General features: G+C 51.2%; 1 protein-coding gene and 1 pseudogene across 1 annotated transcript; both read right to left on the bottom strand.

Moving 5' to 3' along the window:
- Window positions 1-964: 964 nt before the first annotated feature.
- ASCL2 (achaete-scute family bHLH transcription factor 2) lies at window positions 965-3,445 on the bottom strand. Its single transcript, XM_003909382.5, has 2 exons — window positions 2,170-3,445; window positions 965-1,553 (listed from the first exon to the last, which is right to left on the bottom strand). The coding sequence occupies exon 1, from the start codon at window positions 2,767-2,769 to the stop codon at window positions 2,188-2,190; it is 582 nt and encodes a 193-aa protein (XP_003909431.1). The 5' UTR covers window positions 2,770-3,445; the 3' UTR covers window positions 965-1,553; window positions 2,170-2,187.
- LOC108581862 lies at window positions 2,919-4,036 on the bottom strand (annotated as a pseudogene).
- Between the last annotated feature and the right edge of the window lie 16,402 nt (window positions 4,037-20,438).

Raw genomic sequence — 20,438 nt, 5'->3', positions numbered from 1 at the left:
CCGGACTGAGGCTGTAGCTGGTGAAAGAGGAGCCCTGAGCTCCTCTGGTAACAGGGGACCTGGCCAGCCTGACGTTTGAGACCCATGCACCCCGGCAGCCTGTGTGGCCATGGTTATTCGGGAGCCACCCACTCTGGGACAACACCAGCTGCTCCCACCTTGCAGGGCTCCCATGGCTCTGTCCCAACCACTCCTTTCTGAAGGAAGGGGTGCCTCTGCGCCCTAGGGCAACCAGGGGAGCCCCACAACCCCTCCCCCACCAGGGCACTAAAAGGGAGCTTTGGGCACAGAGAGACTTCAAAGCCTCCTAGGCCCTGAGTGAAAGGTAGAGCCGTGTGATATCCTGGTGCCAGCTCTCTGACTGGGGGGAGCCTGGCGCAAAGCTTCCAAGCCTTCCTTGTTCCTTTCAAGAGCCGCTCTCAGGATTCAGGTGAGCAGAGGCCTGCGGGGCCTCCCCCGTGTGGGCAAAACCCAAAGCCAGCGAGAGGACAGCCTCCAGACACCTCTCACTAACTCCTCCCAGAGGCCCCTGAGGTGGGTCTGGTCAGTCCCATTTTCAAGTTAAGCCACTTGCCCTGGGCTGCCCAGCTGCCACAGCAGTGGAGATCTGAGCGTGGTGGCCTGCGCGGGAGCCCATGCCCTCAGCCCCACAGCAGGAGCTCTCTGGTCAGACCACCTCAGCCTAGCCCCACACCCAGCACTTACCCAGCCCTCGGGATGGGTCAGCAGCCTCCAGCCTGCCGCTTCCAAGCCAGCAAGTAGCCCTGCCTGGACAATCCACCAGCCCACCACCTCCTGGAGGACGCCCCCAGCCTCACAAGGTGTCCCGATGGCTCCGCTATCAACGGCCTGGCTGGACTCCAGATCTCACCCAGACCCACCCTGAGGAGGCAGCAGGGTTCAGGGAGTAGTGACACAGAAGTCTGGCCGTCACCTGGGAAGTGTAGGTGACAGGAGCCACTGGTAAACAGAACTAATTTATTTATAAAGTTCACGCTCCCTTAAAGAGGTGTGCCCCACACAGGCTTCTCCCTAGCTGTCATGGGAGCCTCACGCCAGGGACCCCGCCCCTCAGGGACCACTCGTGTCCAGATTTTGGCCTGCATGGAAAACTCCAGATAGTAGGGGCGGGGGTCCAGGTCATCTTTATTGTGCCCCAAGTCAAGGGTTCTTTGTACAAAAATAGGTCTCAGTTTGCCAGCAGTGTCCCTCCAGCAGCTCAAGTTAATGTGTAGAAAATAGATTCTCTGTGCCCTTAGAAAATCCTCTCCCCTCCGCAAAAATCTGCAAGTGTTGGTGCCCCCCGCCCCACTGCAGTCGAGAAGTGTGGGGAGGGGCGGCATCGGAGGAAGCCGCCAGCCCTCACAGGGCCAGCTCGAGGCCCGTTTCCACCGGGCATTGGTCAGGCTGGGCCGGACGGTCGAGGCGGGGTCGACGGTGGTGGCGCGGGGGCGGGGTCCCCGGCTCGCTGGGGGCGGAGCGCGGACCGGTCCACCTGGCGGGCTCCCCGACGATGAGCGCGCCGGCCGTTCGCTCGGCTTCCGGGGCTGAAGCTGCAGGGGGAAGGTGGGGAACCGAACGCGCGTCAACGCGGGCGCTGGCCCGGGGCAGACACCGCCCGGGCCGGCCCTGCCCCCACCTCCCCCAAGCGAAGTCGGCAGTTTCGTTTGCTCGGTTGGTTTTGGAGTCTTGAGTCCGTGGGTGCCGCGACTCGGTCTGAGACAGGGCGGGGGCGGGGCGGGCGCTCGGAAGCGCGGTGAGTCAGGGCTCCGCGCCCGCCGACTCATTTCTGCCGCCCCGGCCCGGGAGCGCGATTTGCAATGCAAAGTCACCCCGCCTCCAGCACCCCAATCTGCCCCAGGATCCGCCAGCACTCGAGACCTCAACGGCCCGACGGCCGCTCCCCTCCCCTCGTCTACCCCTCCCTCGTCGGCGGCTGAGCCGCGAGGGGAAGTTTTGCAATCCCGGACAAACAAACGCCGGTCTTGCACAGGCTTGAAAAAGTTTGGGGGAAATGAACAGTGAGCGAAATCGAAGCCATAGCTCGGGCCTGGCGCTCGGCTCCGCCGGCTCCTGGGGGCGCGACCCGCCGGGCCTGCCCCCCACACCCCACCCCGTCCCTCCACCCCGGCCCCCGACCCTCCCTCCTCACTGCCGCCCGGCTGTTACCTCATAGGTCGAGGGCGCTCAGTAGCCCCCTAACCAGCTGGAGAAGTCGAGCAGCTCGCGCTCCGCGGGACTCAGCGCGCCCTCGCAGCCGCTGTCGTCCGACGAGTAGGCGGAACGCGGGGAGCCGGGCTCCGAGCTGCCCCCGCGGCCCGGGGACGAAGAAGCGCGGGAGGGCGAGGCGGCGACCGCGGTGGTCCCAGGCTGCCCGCGGGGCGCAGACGGCCGCACAGCCGGCGGCCGCAGCCCTCCCGCCAGTGCGTTGCGCACGGCGTCGTGCTCGGCCAGCAGGCGCTGCAGCGCGCGGATGTACTCCACGGCCGAGCGCAGCGTCTCCACCTTGCTCAGCTTCTTGCTGGCGCCGCCGTGCGGCACGTGCTGCCGCAGCGCCTGGAAGCCCAAGTTCACCAGCTTCACGCGGTTGCGCTCGCGCTCATTGCGCCGCGCTACGGCCGCTGCGCTGCCCCCGGTCTCTGCGGTGGCCGGTCGCCGCCGCCGGCTGCAGCGCAACAGTTCCGGGGACGTGGGTCTCCGCCGGGCAGCGCAGCTGACAGGGACGCGGGGCGCAGGGGGCGCGGACCTGGGCAGTGCGCCGCCGTCCATTGCGCCTGCATCCACCCGCCCGCTCGGGGTCCCGGCGCGCCGCAGGAAGGTGCAGGCAGAAGAGCCCGAGGCGAAAGGGAAAACGGTGGCGCCCCAAGGGGGCTTCTGGCACGGCGCCGCCAGGAGACTCCCCAGGGCACGTGTCCTAGATCGTCTGGAGCCCGGGGACAGGAGGCCTAGTGGTGGCGGGCCGTACGCGCCAGGGAGCGTGGGACGCTCGTGTCCCGCGCGTGCGGCCGGACTCTCCCCGGTCTCCGCAGGCGCGGCGCAGGCGGCTCGTTTTTAAATGTATAGATAACCCTCCTCCGCGCCGCCGCCACCTCCTTTCTCACGCCCTCCTTCCTTGCCTCGCCCTCCCGCCACGCTTCGCCCTCCCCCTCGCGCGATCACATTCTGTAAAGCCCACAGCCTGCGCGTGTCCCCCTAGCCCATCCCCCGGGCGCAGTCCACAGATCCCCAGTGCGCCCAACTGGCGAAACCTGCGGGTTCCCGGTGCGCCCCCTGCTCCCGGCAGGTGCTCAGTGCGCCCCCAAAGCAAGGTGCGCAGGTCCTGAGTTGAGCCTTCCCGTACCCCCACCCTAATCCTGCGCGCAGCCCCGCAAGTCCCAAGAGCTGCCAGACCTCCGCACGCGCAGCGCGCGCTGTGGAAGGGAAGGCGTGGCCCTGGCGACAACACGGCTGTCTGGGAGGCGCGCTAGACCCCCCGGGGCAGCACGCGCGGAGCAGTCCACACCCGCGCCCCGCCCTCCTGGGGCCGAGGAGGCGGGGGCCAGGGTCTCAGCCAATCCTGGGCCACCCGTTTGGCCAATCGCGCAGGGCGCGGCCCCACGCCCGGCCCCATTGAGGAAGCGCGTACGCGCGGCGCGTGGCTCGCGGGGAGCATCGCTAACAAAGCTCGGTGCATTTGGGCCCCGCCCTACTCCTCGCCCCCGCGACTGGGCTGGGCGAGCTGTCCCGAGGCGCACCTATGTCCCGAGCGCGCCTCTACCTGCGCGTTAATCTACTGGGAATGGGGGTGGACTGCGCCTTACCTGGGGCGGGGCGGGGCTTAAGGAGCGGTCGCGACTGAGGCCGGGTAGGAGGTTCAGGTTCCCGGGGCGCCTTCCCCAACCCGCCCCACATTCCCCGTTCCTCCACGCGCACCCTGCCTGTGGTTTCCGTGCGCCCCGGGGCTGAGGGCTCTGGAGGGCCTGAAGGTTTGCACCCGACAGCCTTGTGCCAGGACGGTGGTCGGGTCCACGCCCTCCCCCAGAGTGGCTCCCTACATTTGCAGTATCCCCCACTTCCACCCCGTTCTGCCCTCCTGTTCTCCGTGGCGCTTCCCGTCGGTGCCTCTGGGATCTCACAGCCCTAGCTCCTCTTTCTGTGACCCAGGCTGTTTTTCTTCACCCACCTCTCCCCTGAGGGCACTGAGATTGGGCCATTGGCGGAAAGGTCTCTGGGAGCAGCACCCTTCCAGGGGAGGTGGGACGTCGAGAGCTTCTCCCTAAGAGATGCGGGGAAATGGTGGAGTATGAGAGTGCAAGCACTGCAGAAATGCGAAAAATGTAGAGTTAACGGAAGAGTTTAGGTCCTACCTCACTGTCCGGGAAACGCGTGCCCTCGGGGAAGCCTTTGCCAAGCCGGTTTTTCCCGAAGGTGACCAGATGCTCCTGGGCCACTGCTTGAGACCTCAGGGAATGGAGCTTTTTGTGGACCCAGCTGCCTGGAGCTGCTTTCCTGTTCCGACTGGAGGAGGTGAGGCCCAGGACCCCTCTTGGGAGCCTGGGAGCAGATAGCAACTGTTTACTGCCAGCCTCGGGGTGCCCACCTGCTCCGATTACCCTGCAGGATGCTGCTGACTGGCCCACCTGGGCCCCTAGCACACCTGTGCCCTGAGCACGCCTGGCCCTCCTGCCTTGGGAGGGGCCGGAAGAGTGGCGCCTACTTGGGAGCTGGTGGGCTGCAGTCTATTTAGCAGATGAGGAAGCCGACTTGGAGAGAACCCCGGATGTGTCCACTGTCACTCCGCCCAGTGGAGCGATCCAGGCAGAAATCGGGGCCCTGGGTCTGAATCCGGGTTCTCCAACCAGGGCAGAGGCGGGCTTTCCTCTACTCCCTGTCCCTGGTCTGAGACCCCATTCATCCCAGATGGTCACTTGGCAAATCACAGCCTGTCATGGATTGTCCTGCCCTCCTTCCGCTGCCTCCCTCCTTCCCCTTGTCAAGGCTGCAAGATAAGAATCCAGGAAGGATCCTGGAACCCTGCAAACTGGGCCTTGGAAATCCCTCCCGGACTTTGACCTCCCAGGCTGGGAGCCCCTCAGTCATCTGTTGCTGTGTAAGGAGCCACCAGGATTTTAACGGTCTGAACAACGATTTATTATTTGTCAGGATTCTGTGGCTTGACGGGTGGGCTCTCTGCTGCTCTGGGTATGGCTGCATACACCCTGGGGGTCAACAGGGACGAGGGGTACAGCGGCTAGGTTGCTCTCTGTCCCGTCTTCACCCGAGTGCCTCCACAGCTGGTAAGATCTCCGGAGCAGGACCTGTAAGGCCTCTACAGATCACCCCAAAACTTCCTGTCTAAAAACTCAAGCCTCTCAGCGCCCAGGCATGGCTTCTTGCTACCCTGCCCCCAGGCACAGTCCTGCACTCACCTGCGCCTGCTGTGCCACGGCCAGGCCAGTCCCCCACCACCGCCCACACCTCTCTCCACCTTCATCCTCTTCCCAGTCTGGTCCTCCCACCATTGTGGAAACCCCGTCTGCCCCCAACGCCTAGCTTTGAAATAATAATTCCCTAGAGACCTGTGTCTCTCCCTGCATCAGCCCCTGCTTCATTCCTGGGTTCCACCGGCTGTGCAGCTTTTGACGCTGCAGCACCCCCCTTACTTCGGAAGCAGGCTGTCTCCTGGACTGGTGGGTCTCCATGCTATCTGGGCCGTCTTCTCTGGCACTCTTGGTCTCTCAGTCCATCCTGAGAAGCACAATTCAAAATAGCCACATGTCCATCAACAGATGAGTGGATAAACAAAACATGGTCTAGAATAATGGAAGGTTATTCAGCCCTAAAAAGAGACGAAGCTGTTTCTTGCCATGATGTAGGTGAACCTTGAGAACATGAGGTCGCGTGAATGAAGTCAGACACCGAGGACCACATAGCATGTGACTCTCAGTCTATGCAATGTGCAGAGTGGATAGATTCACAGAGACAGGAGATTCATGGTAACCAGGGACTGGGGGGTGAGAACAGAGGGATGGGAGTGACCGTGAAAGGGTACATAGTTTCTTTCCCAGAGCATGAGAATGTTCTAACATGGCCTGTCCTGTTGGCTTCACAGCTCTGTACAGCACGCACACACACAAAAAAAAAACCATTGAAATGTACACTTTATGGAATGTGAACTGTATCTTAATAAAGCAGTTAGTAGACCTTCGAACATAAGCATGCGGCCTCATGAGGCCTTTGTCTGGGCACCCTGGCACCTCTCCCAGGCTCTACCTACCTCCAACTCTTCATCCCTGAGCTCTTGAACAGGGGTAGGCAAACTTTTTCTGCAAAGGACCACATGGTAAGTATTTTTGGCCTTGCCGGTCACATGTCTCTGCCACGAGTCCTCTGCCTTGGGGAGCAAATGCAGGCATGGGCAGGGAGGAAATAACAAAACATGCTTCCTGGTCACTGAAACATGAAGTCCAGGTCACACTCACTGTTACAAAATACTCTGAATTTTCAGACTGTGGTTCAATACACATGACATAAAATGGACCTTCTTAACCATTTGTAAGTGCACGGTTCCGTGGAATTAAGTGTGTTCATGTGGCTGTGCAGTCTTCACCACCATGCATCTCCAAAAGTTTCTCATTTTCCCAAACCGAAAGTCCGTCCCCATTAAACACCAGCTCCCCATGACCCTTCCCCCAGCCCCCGGCACCCACCATCCACTCTCTGTCTGTATAGATTTGACTGCTCGGGAGACCTCATGTAAGTGGAATCCTGCAGCATCTGTCTTTTTGTGGACTGGCTGCTTACACTGATGGTGATCCCCTCGAGTTGCATCCATATTGTAGCCTGCATAAGGATTTCCTTCCTTTTTATGGGTGAATACTCTTCCACTGTGTGGGTAGACCACGATGCTGATCCGTTCCTCTGTCAGTGGATACTTGGGTGGCTTCTACCCTTGGGCTATTATCAATGATGGTACTATGGACACAGGGGTGCAAATCTCTCTCTGAGACCCTGCTTTCGATTCTTTTGGGGATAGACCGAGAACTGGAGTTGCCAGGTCATACGGCAAACCTCTGTTTAACCTTTTGAGGAACCGCCATGACGCTTTCCACAGTGGCTGCCCATGGTGCATTCCTGCTGCACACGAGGTTCTAACGTCTCCACATCCCCGCCAACACTTGGTGCTTTCTGGGTTTGTTTTGTTTTTGTTTGTTTTCGAGACGGAGTTTCACTCTGTCTCCTAGGCTGGAGTGCAGTGGCGCAATCTTGGCTCACTGCAACCTCTGCCTCCTGAGTTCCAGCCATTCTCTAGTTTCAGCTTCCCGAGTAGCTGAGACTGCAGATACCTGCCACCATGCCCGGCCAAATTTTTATTTTGTGTAGAGATGAAGTCTGACTATGCTGCCCAGGCTGGCTGAGGTGATAATAGTTTTTTGATGATAGCTAATGGGTATGGATTTTAATTTTTTAACCACTTAAGAATTGAAAGAAAGTTCCTAGCTTTGGGGCGATACAAAAGCAGGCCAGGGGCTGGATCTGGCCTGTGGGCCTCGGTCTGCTGACAGCTGCTCCAGAGGACTGGTATGTCCATGTGACACCTGGGCTGACCCTCATAGTCCTGCAGCTCTTCAAACTCAATTTGTTGCAGGTTGAATCCGGCCTCCTTTCCTCTAAGGAAAGATCCCTCTGCAGAGAACACCAGGTTGGCAGTGTGGGTGCTGCCTTTCCTTTCCCCTGTCCTCTGCTGTCCGTCAGCCCAGCCACTTCTCCAACCAGGTCCCCATCTTGCCCTTTGGACACTGCCCCTGCCTCTGCCCTGGTCTCCTGAGTTCTCAGTTTGCTGCTTCTGTCTGTGTATCGCCTGGAAGTGGGGGGCCTTACCCAGCATCCAGCCCAGCTAGATCATGTCCGGGCCTTCAGGGTTCAGGCCCAGCACCCTCGCGTGCCATCACTCACGCCTCCTGTCCAGCTTGGATGTCATATCACCTGGAAGCCTTCCCTGATCCCAGTGGCCTCCTGGAGCCTCCTTGCCCCTGTGCTCCACAGGGAGCTGTGGCTGCCCAGATCCGCTCTGTCCAATAGGCTAACCTGACCTGCTCCTTCGACATCTGAGGTGCTGCTCATGTGTGTTCATGACCTGGGGGAATGTTGGGGAGCCCAGGCTCAGCAAAGAGGGGCAGGAGCAGGCAGCACTGGGGCTGGCGATGGCCCAGGGGAAGCTTTCGGCCTGGTTGGTCAGAGCTCCTGGTGACCAAGGGTGACTTCAAAGTCAACATGAGCCTGACTCACATAAGATGAGCCTAGAGCATCCAAGAACAGCTCTGTGGCTGGCCAGCCGGGAGCTGCAGCCCACAGTCCTGCTGTCTCCCCAGGGAGCCAGCTCCTGCTCCTGGGATGAGCAAGGCTCATGTTGACTTTGAAGTCACCCACAGGATGTTTGGAACTGGGGTGCAGGAGCTGGAAGTGTGGGGCACCCTGGGGAATCACAAAACCTGACTGATTGGCAGGTGGATGTGTGGTGGGAGTTGGGGAGATGCGGCAGGACACGGGGGTATCTGGGGGGCACCAATGTGGGCCGTGGACTGGGAGGTATCATCAGTAACTTCAGATTGTTTTGTAGTGACACTTAAAAAATACCTGAAGAGGGATGGGTGGAATGAACTTTAACATCATACCCAAAATATTAGCATTTCAACATGTAATCAGTATAAAAATTACTTGAGAGCTGTTTCACATTTTCTTTTCATACCAAGGTTTTTGAAATCAGGCATGCGTCTTTTTACATTCACAGCACATCTCAGTGTGGACTGGCCACATCTCAATGCTCAGTGGCACCCAGGGCTGGTGGCTTCCATCTTGGACAACACAGATCTGGACCGGGAGAGCCTCAGCTCCCTTGTGATACCAGTTTTCTAGTCTCTGTATCTGGCAGTGTGACATCTTGGGGACTTGCTGACTGTGAAGGGCCACCTCTCCCAGGATAAACTAATTCCTAGAGACAGTGAAGGAGACCCTTTCATAGGCAAACCCATCACTGCAGAGCCCAGCTCCAGCCCCCTCCTCTATCAGGGTCTTATACACTCGAGGGCACTACCCCTGCCCTTGTTACCCCAAGGCAACAAGCAGCCCCTAGGCCCCAGAACTCTGAACTTACTCAACCTGACCAATCCTAAACCCATGTACCTTGCCTTGCCCATTCCTTCTACAGAAACCACAAGAAAGGTTCTTGCCCAGGTCCCCCTGTGGCTCCCCCACCTTCTGACTGACCCTGTGCCCACCTCCCTGCCTGTGGCATAGCATGCCACCTGGTTTGAGAACTGTGAGTTAATATCTTTTCTATGGCAATTGACTCTTGATCTGTTAGCTTCACCGTACCTGAATAATAACACAACCTACATTTTAGAAAGCCATTGCCTCGCGAGATGGACCAGAAAGTTGGGGCCCAGAGAGGAGAAGCCACGTGCTCCAGGCTGGCCGGTGAGTGAGAGGCAGAGACTTGGGAGCCCATCACGGGGCTCCCTCAGTTCAGCTTCCTTAACATCCATCTCCGTACCCCACCGTGGAGACTTGGGGTTGAGAAGGGAATTCTGTGGCTGCACTCCAAGGGCTGGCCAATTCCAGGCAGGAGGCGGCACTCCCAGCTGGCTGGAAGAGAAGAGGCTGCTCGTCTGTCAAGCTCATGCCATTCCCCCATGAAACTGAAAGCTGTCCGGATATGAGACCATGGGGAAGACAGGTCTCATCCTCTGGGTCATGTTTCCTAATCATAGTACAATAAGGCTAGAAAGAAAACCTCAAAGTCCCAGCTCTAACATGGCAAATGCATGAAGAAAAGAATAGTCTTCTGAATAACTCTTAGGTTAAAGAAGAATCAAAACAGTGATGATGGGCCTTTTGAAAATCAACAGCCAAAACAACTTTATAACCTCAAACAAATTCCTTCAAAACAAGAAACTGAACACAAGCAAACAAAGCATTCAACTCTAGGACATCAGGAAAAGAAAACCCAAAATACATGTAAAAGACATAATAAGGGCGAATTAATGATGATGAGGAGATAAATTAACACGGCAGAAAAGTGAACTGTTGCTGAGTCGATATAATGAAAAACTGCTATTTTTTAAAAGACCAACAAAATAAGCACATTTAAACAAGAAAGAAGACACACGTTTAAAATAACAGAAAGGTGAAAGGTGACATAAGTACAAATATGGAAAAGATTAAAAACTAAGGCTGTTCATCTGTGACCACAATGGAGAAACAGGAACTGAATTTACTTCTCTTCCCCCATCCCCTCCGAAACAACAATAACAACAAAAAGGGTCAAATTCAGGAAACAACAGTTTTCAAGACACTGGACATATGGCAACAAAAGACAGTAGTCCTCAAGAGATGGCAACCAAGCGAAGGGGGCCCTACAGCTTCCCAGCTGCTCCCCTGAGTTTCCCAGCCATGGCCCAGAAGGAAGTACCCTGGCAGAGCCCAGTGGAGTGCTTGGAGGAGGAGACAGAGCTCAGAGCCAAGGAGGCCCAGGCAGCTGGGTTCTCAGGACAGAGCAGTGGACTGGAGAGAGCTGCATAGAGGGAGAACCCCAGAGAGCTGCAGAAAGTTCCTCCAAGGACTCAGCAGAGAACTGATCAGGGATGTGCGTGAAGAGCCAGAGGCTAGGGAAGAAATTTCCTGAAGGATCAGAGAGAAGTGCCCAGTTCTCATTCAGGACTGGAGGAGGGCTGTCCCAATAAGCCAACATGGGAAACTCACAGTTCATGAGACCACGGACAGAGTATACAGCAGGCTCTTACCTCACTGGCGGGGATCATTTGCTATAGACTGGACACTGTTCCAATCCCGCCTCACCCCCAAAAATCAAGTGTTTCTAAGTAACTCAACTATGCCCCAGGCAACACTAAAAAATAGAAGTACAAAAATATCTAGCACCTAAAAAGATAAAATATCTAGCACCTAAAATGATAAAGATTACAATGTATGATAGTTAATAAAAAATGCCAAGCATGTACAAAGCAGAAAAATATGCCATCTAATAAGGATATAGATAAAAAGTAAATAAATATCCAGAGCTGACAAAGGCATTAACAAGGAAAGAACATTAAAACAGGCGTTATGATTGTATTTCCTATGTTGAAAGCCAAGTGGAGACATGGAAGAGATGTGTGTGTGTGTGTGACACACATATGTATCTTCTATGTCTCTGCTTAGGGGGATTCTATGGCTGCACTCCAAGGACTGGCCAATCCCCGGCAAGAGGCAGCACCCCCAGCCTGCTGGAAGAGAAGAGGCTGCCCTTCTGTCAACCTCATGTCATTCTTCCATGCAACCAGAAGCTGTCTGGATATGAGATCATGGAGAAAGTGGCCATACACTCAGAACAGGACAGGTTCATTTGGGACTATTTATTTGTTTATTTAGAGATGATAGCTACAATGTCTGAGATAAAGAATACACTGAGCTGGAAAAACAGTAAGGATATTGTGAAAGAAAAGGTCAGTGAACTTGAAGACATTGCAATAGGTGATATTCAAAATTAAGCATAGAGAGAAAAGAGAATTGTTTAAAAGCAAAGAGAACATTAGTGAGCTATGGAAAAATTCAAGTGGTCTAATATACATGTAATCAAAGTCCCGAATGAAAGGACAGAAGAGACAGAAAAAGTATTTGGAGAAAAAAATGACAGAAAATTTTCCAAAGTTGATGAAAATTGTAACACACAGATCCACAAAACTCAACAAATTGTGGTAAGGAGGAACTTGAAGAAAATGACAGCATCAAGACACATCTTTCTTTTTTTTTTTCTGAGATGGAGTTTCACTCTTGTTGCCCAGGCTGGAGTGCAGTGGTGCGATCTCGGCTCACTGCAACCTCTGCCTCCTGGGTTCAAGCGATTTTCCTGCCTCAGCCTCCCGAGTAACTGGGATTACAGGCATACATCACCACACCCAGCTAATTTTGTGTTTTTAGTAGAGACGGGGTTTCTCCATGTTGATCAGGCTGGTCTCGAATTCCCAACCTCAGGTGATCCACCCGCCTTGGCCTCCCAAACTGCTGGGATTACAGGAAGACACATCTTAATCAAATTTCTTGAAATCAGTAGTAAAGCAAAAACTAGATAAATAAATAAAACCTTAAAAGCAACCAGAGGAAAAATGATACATTTACATATGTACAAAAGAACGACTTATGTACAGAGGAATAGAAATAGGTTGAAACAATATTTGTACGCCTGTGTTGATAGCAGCACTATTTACAATAGCCAAAAGGTGAAAGCAACCAACTAGCCATTGATGATGAATGAATAAACAAAATGTGGTCCATCCATGCAGTGAAATATTATTCAGCCTTGAAAAGCAAGGGAATTCTGACACATGTCACAACATAGATGAACCTGGAGGACATTATGCTGAGTAGAATAAGCCAGACACAAATATTGTACGGTTCCACTTACGTGAGGTAGCGTCATTAAATCCATAAAGGCAGAAAGTAGAATGGTGGATGCCAGGGCATAGGAGTTAGTGATTAATGGGATCGAGATTCAGTTTGGAAGGATGAAAAAGTTTTGGAGATGGATGGTGATAATGGCTGCACAACAATATGAATGTACTTAATACCATTGAGTTATACACTTAGGCCGGGCGCGGTGGCTCAAGCCTGTAATCCCAGCACTTTGGGAGGCCGAGACGGGTGGATCACGAGGTCAGGAGATCAAGACCATCCTGGCGAACACGGTGAAACCCCGTCTCTACTAAAAAATACAAAAAACTAGCCGGGCGAGATGGCGGGCGCCTGTAGTCCCAGCTACTTGGGAGGCTGAGGCAGGAGAATGGCGTGAACCCGGGAGGTGGAGTTTGCAGTGAGCTGAGATCTGGCCACTGCACTCGAGCCTGGGCGGCAGAGCGAGACTCCGTCTCAAAAAAAAAAAAAAAAAAAAAAAAAAAAAAACAATTAAGGGGTCATTCATGAGAGCATAGCAATCCCAAATGTTAATGAATAAAGCAAAAGCTGATAGACCTGCAAGGAGAAACAGATTAACTCACAATTATAGTCAGAGTCTTCAACACTCCTTTCTAGATACTTGATAAAATAAATAGACAGAACATCATAAAAATACAGAAAAGGTAAACAACACTATCAACTTACTTGACCTAATTGACATTAATAGAAAATCCCACCTATTAACAGCAAAATACACATTCTTTTAAAGCGCACATGAAGTATTTACCAAGGTACATTGTCTTATGGGCCATAAAACAAGTCTTGAAAAATGTAAAAGAGGATTCAAGTCATACAAAGTATATTCTCTGACCATAATGAAGTTAAATTCTGCTCATAACAGAGATATATGAAAAATGCCCAAATATTTGGAAATAAATAAAATAGATCTAAATAACCCATGGTTTAATAAATAAATCAAAAGAGAAATTAGAAACTATTTTAAATCAAGTAAAAATGAAAACACAGCATTTTAAAATTTATGCAATGCAGTACTTGGAGGGAGATTTAGACAGCTAAACACTTACATTAGAATAGAATAAAGGCCTGAAATCAATGACCCCAGCTTCCTCAGAAACCAGGAATACAAACCCAATGTAAGTGCAAAGAGTACAAAAATAAGAATCAGAGTAGAAACAGTGAAACAGAAAACAATAGAGCTATCAGTGAAACAAAAAGCTGGTTCATTGAGAAGGTCAGTCACATCGATAAAAGCCAGACTGGTCGGGAGGAAAAGGAAAAAGATGCTATTTGCCAATATCATGAATGAGTGAGATGTCATCATTACAGATCCTACAGATATTAAAAATATAATAAAAGCGTATTAGGAACAACTTTATACCAATAAATTCACCAACTTAGATGAAATAGACAAAATCTTTTTAAGACACAAACTAATAGCAGTTACTTAAGAAGAATTAAATAACCAGAATAGTACCATATTTATTCAGTAAATTAAATGCATAGATAAAATCCTTCCTTCAGAGAAAACCCCAGGCCTATATGACATCACTAGTGAATTCTATCAAATATTTAAGGAAGAAATAAAACCAATTCTACATTAATCCAGAAGCATTGAAAAAGATGGAATACTTTTAAATTCATTCTATAAGACCAGCATTACCCTGATACCAAAGCCAGACAATCACAACACAAGGAGAAACTACAGGCTGACATTCCTCATGAACATAGATGCAAGAATTCTAAAAAAAAGTTTAGCAAATTGAACTCAACCATATACAAATGGGGCCTATTCAAGGAATGCAAGGTTGGTTTAACATTCAAAAAGTCAACTCAATGAATTGACCACATCAAATTTTAAAAAAAAAAACCATATTATAATGTCAATAGCACAGAAAAAGCGTTTGACAAAATCCAAAGGCCATTCATGATTTTTAAAATCTCAGCAAACTAGGGATAGAAGTGCAATTTCTCAGCCTGTAAAGGGTATGAAACTTAACGGTACAAGACTGGTTGTTTTCCCCCTAAAACCATAGACAAGACAAAGGTGTCCTCATAATTTCTATTTAGCAATGTCCTAGAGGTTTTAGTCAGTGGAACAAAGCAAGAAAAAGGAACAAAAGGCTTCCAGTTTGGAAAGAGCAAAACTATCCTCATTCACAGAAAATGATCAGCTGTGAAGAAAACCTGACCAAATCTGCAAAAACACTACACTAATTAAAATGAGTTTAGCAAGGTTGCAGGAAACAAGATCAATCTAGACAATCAATTGTATTTCCATATAATAGCAAAGAACAATTAGAAATTGGACTAAAAAATGTCACTTGCAAAAACACCAAAATATTACTCAGCTATAAATATGGCAAAAGATGTGCAAACCTGTACACTGAAAACTGAAAAACATTGATGAGGGACATTAAAGAAGACTTATCTAAATGGAGAGCTATGCTGTGTTCATGGATTGGAAAATTCAATATTAAGATGTCAATTTTCCTCAAATTAATCTATGAATTCAACACAATTCAAATCAAAAAAATATCAGAAGCCATCTTTGTAGAAATTGGCAAACTGGTTTTAAAATCTGTAAATTCTTAATTACTCATACAAATGTATTTTCATTCTTCAATTAGCATTTTATGTGTAAAAATCTGAGAAGTATCAGGTTGGCATGGAGCATATCATAATTTTTCACATTAAAAGTAATAGAAATATTTTTAATTGCTTTTTCTTTCACAGAAGGGCAGTCATGAATGAATGTATATCTCTATATAATACATACACATATTATATATAATACATATATAATATACATAATACATATATATAATATGTATTGCATGCATATATTCAGAGACGGAATCTCACTGTGTTGCCCAGGCTGGAGTGCAGTGGTGTGATCATAGCTCACTGCGGCCTCAAACTCCTGCCCTCAAGCTATCTTCTTGCCTCGCCCTCCCAAAGCACCGTGATTACAGGCATGTGAGTGACTGCACCCAGCCTAAATGGATATTTGTAAGTGTGGAATATGTGTATACAAGAGTCTGCCTCCAAACTCTCTACCACTCTGTCTTTGGTCTAACTTTGCTCTTGTGCCAATCCCATGGGATTTTCCTATTAGGCTTCATCATATGTCTTCATATCAGACAGAGCAAATTCCTCTCTTTTTGTTCTTTTCAATCAAAGTTGACATGTAACAGACATAGCCAGACATCACTGGAAACGCTATACTCACCTGAGGACCTTGGTAGATTTATTGAGAGTACACAGACACACATTTCTTATGGGGATGCCTTAATATTACAAAGCTGTCAAACCCCCCTACGTGAACGTAAGGATCCAGTGTGATCCCAAGCCACATCTCAGCTGGGGTGTGGCAAAGGCTCCACGACCTTACTCTGACACTAAGATTGAAGTGTAGAATTCCGTGAGTGGCTCAGTCAGCTTTGAGTGTTTGCAAAGTGAGTGTTTCAGTGGCAAATATTCCTAGTATTCTCTGAGGCTTCATGTGCTTAAGTGTATTTTCATCTCGCTGCTGCATTTAAACAACAATCAAACCCATTAAATCCTGTGTTCAAAGTTATCTTCCATGCCTTCGAAATATTACTCTTTTGTCTTCTCACATCCAGTATCACTCTTGAGAAGAATGATGCGACTCTTTCTTGTTCTTTTTAGGCAATTCTGCTGATTTTCTATGGGCCAATTTAGGACTTTGATATTTTAAAACTTCACTGTAACGCATCTAGGTTCTTTCTTATCTGTCCTTGTTGGCCTGTCGAGAGCCCTTGCCTGTGTTTCTTTAATTCTGGGGTATTTATTTTCATTGTTTCTTTTTTTTTTTTTTTTTTTTTGAGACGGAGTCTGGCTCCGTTGCCCCGGCTGGAGTGCAGTGGCCGGATCTCGGCTCACTGCAAGCTCCGCCCCCCGGGTTTACGCCATTCTCCTGCCTCAGCCTCCCGAGTAGCTGGGACAACAGGCACGAACCACCATGCCCGGCTAATGTTTGTATGTTTTGTAGAGATGGGATCTTCCCACGTTACCCAGGCTAGTCTTGAACTTCTCAGCTCAAGCAATGCGCTCACCTTGGCTTCCCAAAATGCTGGGATTACAGGCATGACTCACTGCACCCAGCCCAGCCATGTTTTTGAGTTTCTACCAGGATTGCTTTAGCCTCACAGTTCATATTTTTCAGCAGTTCTTGTTTGTATGCAATGTGATGATCAGATTGCTGCCTCTCCGCTCTCACAGGTACGCCCAGGAGTTCGGGCTCTGCCTGAAGTGACAGCGACTGCGTCGGGCAGTGTGTTGCAGGAGGATCCAGGGCCTGGCCCTGGCTGGGCCATCCCGGGCCGTGGAAGAAGAGGAAAACGTTCCTTGTCTTCCCTTCCCTTCCCCTTTCCTTTAACACTTAAAACATATTTATTCCTCCCCTCCCCTCTCCTCCCAACTAGTAAATATAGTAGGATTCCAACTAATAAATATAGAAGGAAGAACGAGATTACAAGTGTCATTTGGCAACTGGCACAGTAATTATTTAGGCACAAATCCTCAACTGATGCTAAAACTAGTGAGTAAAAGTCTCAGAAGCCACAGGAAGTTATGTAGCATCAAGTCTCTCCCCACAAAATAGAAATTACCAAGCCGAGAACATCAACGTGACATTGGAGAAACCTGCCAGCTACAACTTTAACCGTGTTCCAAGTTAACACTGCCAGGTCTTTCTTCCTCTTTGGGCCGTGATGGAGCAGTTAGGACCACATGTGGCCTTCTCTGCACACAACCAGCAACCAGGATGCAGTCGCAGTTTGTGAAGCAAGTTCTCAAATGCTGGACGATGCACCATGGGTGATCTGTGAAAGACATGCAACCAGCCAGGGGAGTCTGGTGATCTTCCAGCCGACCAAGTCTCCAGGCTGGGCCCTGAGTCTCACCGAGGTGAGGAGACAGAGGTCAGAACTCAGCAAGGATGAGGCAACTAGAATTTTCAGGGCAGATATTTGAAGGGTGGAGGGGAAGAGAGAAAGACAGAGAAGGAGAGAGACAGAGGCAGAGATATGCAGAGAGGGAGAGAGGGAGAGCAAGAGAGGAAGAGAGAGGAGGGGGAAGAGAAGGAGGAAGAGATGAAGACAGAGGGAGAAACAGGGATACAGAGAGGGAGAGAGAGAGAGAAAGGGGAGAAGAGAGAGAGAGAGAGAAAGAGAGAGAACTCCAGGGATTTGCAGAGACCCTGAGGTCTTTGGCTGAATATGGATCCACACATGCATGAAGAAAAACCACCTGAGCCTGGAGAAAGAGCCCCCACAGCTCAGCCCACATGGGTATGGAGACAGTTTGTGTTCCCACCAAACTGTGTAATACACGGGATGTCGGGAAGGGTCCTCATAAGAGTCTCTCTCGAGTGCTGATTCTAAACCAACCCTAGACTAAAGGCAGCCCTGGATTCATCCTGCAAAGCTTAGAAGCAGAGCTCCAAAGATCATATGGGTATCAGGAGCTCATGGATGCCAGAACAAAATCCAACAGCAACTAAAGGAATACAACAAAATCCAGCACCTGACTGTGCAATATTTTGGGGCCAGGGAGGAAGGCCAGGCGTGCAGAGGAACAGGGAAACGTGACCCAGAACCAGGAGAAAAACCAGTCAGTGGTGGCCGGTGCAGAAAGGCCAGAGGTGCTACTGTGACCAGACGAGGACTGAAACAGCTGTTTTTAGAGGTGCCCCACGTGTAAGAAGGTCGATTAATAGAAAGAGGGTGATAAGGCAGTGGTGGCAGGGTGCCCACAGTTGGAGAATAGGCAGAGATACAGGAATCCTTTGTACTATTCGTGAAGTTTTTCAGCACATTGGAAATGGTATCAAAACAAAAAGTTAAAAGATGAAAGAGAGGTGGGGTGAGCCTAGAGCAAGGAGCCCCAGGACCCACAGAATTTTGTTGATTCCTCTGACTGTTGCTGCTAGCCAGGCACCTTGTGTGAAATTTACCATTAACTCTCTGGAAAAAAATCTGCTTTGGGGCCATTGCCCGTGTGGCCACCTCCAGCCCTGAGACCAGAGCAGAAGGATAAAGGAACAACTGCTTGGAGACGGCTGGCGGATCTGCACCTGTTTATATCCATCCCCCTTCCCCTATGTAAGGTTTTAACTCTGCCCTGCTGTTCTCCCTGCTGTCCAGGCCATTGCTGCTGATTTCTGCAGCGAAGCGGCCAGCAACAACTGTCTCAAGGCAACCTGGGAAAAGACAAGCCTGCCTCCAACTACTGCTCTTGTCACTGCTTCTAGCTGTCTCCTCCCCAGGTTGCAGCTCCCAACACCACATACATGTGCGCACACACACATGCATGCATGCATGCACACACGTGCACATATAGCACAGCACTCATGCATACATGTGTACCCATACACGCACACACTTGCACACACAGGCATGTACACACATGCACAATGCATACACACACACATATGCACGTGCACACCAGCTCACCACAGCTTGTAGTATCCTTAGAGATTTACTGCATTGTTGATTTTTCCTCAAGGCTGTTTCTCCTTCTAGATGCTGGAGCTTCTCCAGCATTGATTTTGGGGATGAAAGCCTGGGCAAGGTACACTTTCCGGCAGCCAGTGCCAGCTTTTAGATGGTCACACTGCCTATTGTGTGGACAGATTAGATGGGGGAGGGGTGGGACCTGTGAGTCCAGCAAGGGGGCTATTGTGGGCAGAGGCACAAGAGGCACCAGCAGGCTGCACGGGCTCCAGGAGATAGGTGCGGACCTGAGAGCCGTTCTGGACACTGGGCTCAGTGAAAGAAGCCGGTCACAAAAGGACAAATCCTGTGTGATTTCACGGGTAGAAGGTCCCTAGGGTGATCAAATCCATAGAGACAGAAAGTGAATGGTGGGTGCCAGGACCTGGAGGAGGGGATGGGGAGTGAGTGTTTAATGGGGATGGAGTTTCAGTTTGGGAAGATGAGAAAGTTCTGGAGATGAAGGGTGGCGACAGCTGCACAACAGCATGAGTGTGTTTAATGCCACTGAAATGTAGTTTAAAATGGTTAAGATGGTCAGTTTTATGTTATGTCGATTTTACCACACTGTTTTTGAAAAGAGGCATCCTGGAGAAAGCGTCAGTACTACTTGTGGGGGTGGGGTGAGGAGTCAGCTCCACTGGCTGTTGGGCTCTTGTCTGAGATGAGAAGGGAGGCTGGCCCTCGGGGGAAGGGCTGCAGGGATCAGGGTTCCTGGGTGGATGCGTGGAGTCTAGGGTACCTGGGAACTATCCCCACAGAAATGGGAGGCCACTACTGAAATTCCAATGAGGAACTCGAAGTAAAAACTTAACAAATGAAAGAGAAGTGGGGTAAGCCCTAGAGCACAGAGCCCCAGGACCCACAGAATTTTACTGATTCCTCCTACCGTTGCTGAGGGGCTCATGAGAGGGGCTGGGCTGGAGGGTCCCCTGCAGTCAGTGGCAACCCAGCCCCTGGGCAATGAGGGACCATGCAAGAAGCAGGAGAGAAGAGAAAAGGCAGGAGCCCTTTCCCTTCACTGGCGGAGTGGGTAGAGTTAGGGAGAGGCTGAGAAAGGGCAACACAGTCAGCAACCAGAAACACGAGGAAGACTTGAGACGCTGGTCCCCCCATGCCTGGAGGGCTGGAGTGAGGGCACAGGGGGCCTGCTGGACCCAGGAGCGTGGAGCTCACTGGTGACACCTGAGAGTCAGCGGACTCCCAGGAATGACATGGAATCCAGGATACCACGTCCTCCGGCCTGGCAGCAGGGCAGGCAGCTGGCTGGGGCCCAGACTTCCAGGAGGATGCCACCGCTGCCCAGGCCAGCTGCAGTGCACAGCAGAGCAGCAAGGGCCCTGGTGCGTTGAGCAAACGTCCAGGCTTAAAAAGAGCACGGCCGCCGCGTCCCTCCACCACCCAGAGCTGACTCAGGCCACGTGTGACCCACCCTACCCCTAATGAGGCAGCTCCGGGAGTCCTGGAAGATGTACG

This window comes from Papio anubis, chromosome 12 (assembly GCF_008728515.1).
Source record: "Papio anubis isolate 15944 chromosome 12, Panubis1.0, whole genome shotgun sequence".
Taxonomy (NCBI): domain Eukaryota; kingdom Metazoa; phylum Chordata; class Mammalia; order Primates; family Cercopithecidae; genus Papio; species Papio anubis.
The sequence above is the reverse complement of the archived record's forward strand: the minus strand, read 5'-3'. Positions and strand labels throughout refer to the sequence as shown.

What these genes read in the sequence shown, in the direction of transcription:
- ASCL2 (XM_003909382.5), bottom strand. Translation starts at nt 2,769, where the DNA reads ATGGACGGCGGCGCACTGCCCAGGTCCGCGCCCCCTGCGCCCCGCGTC.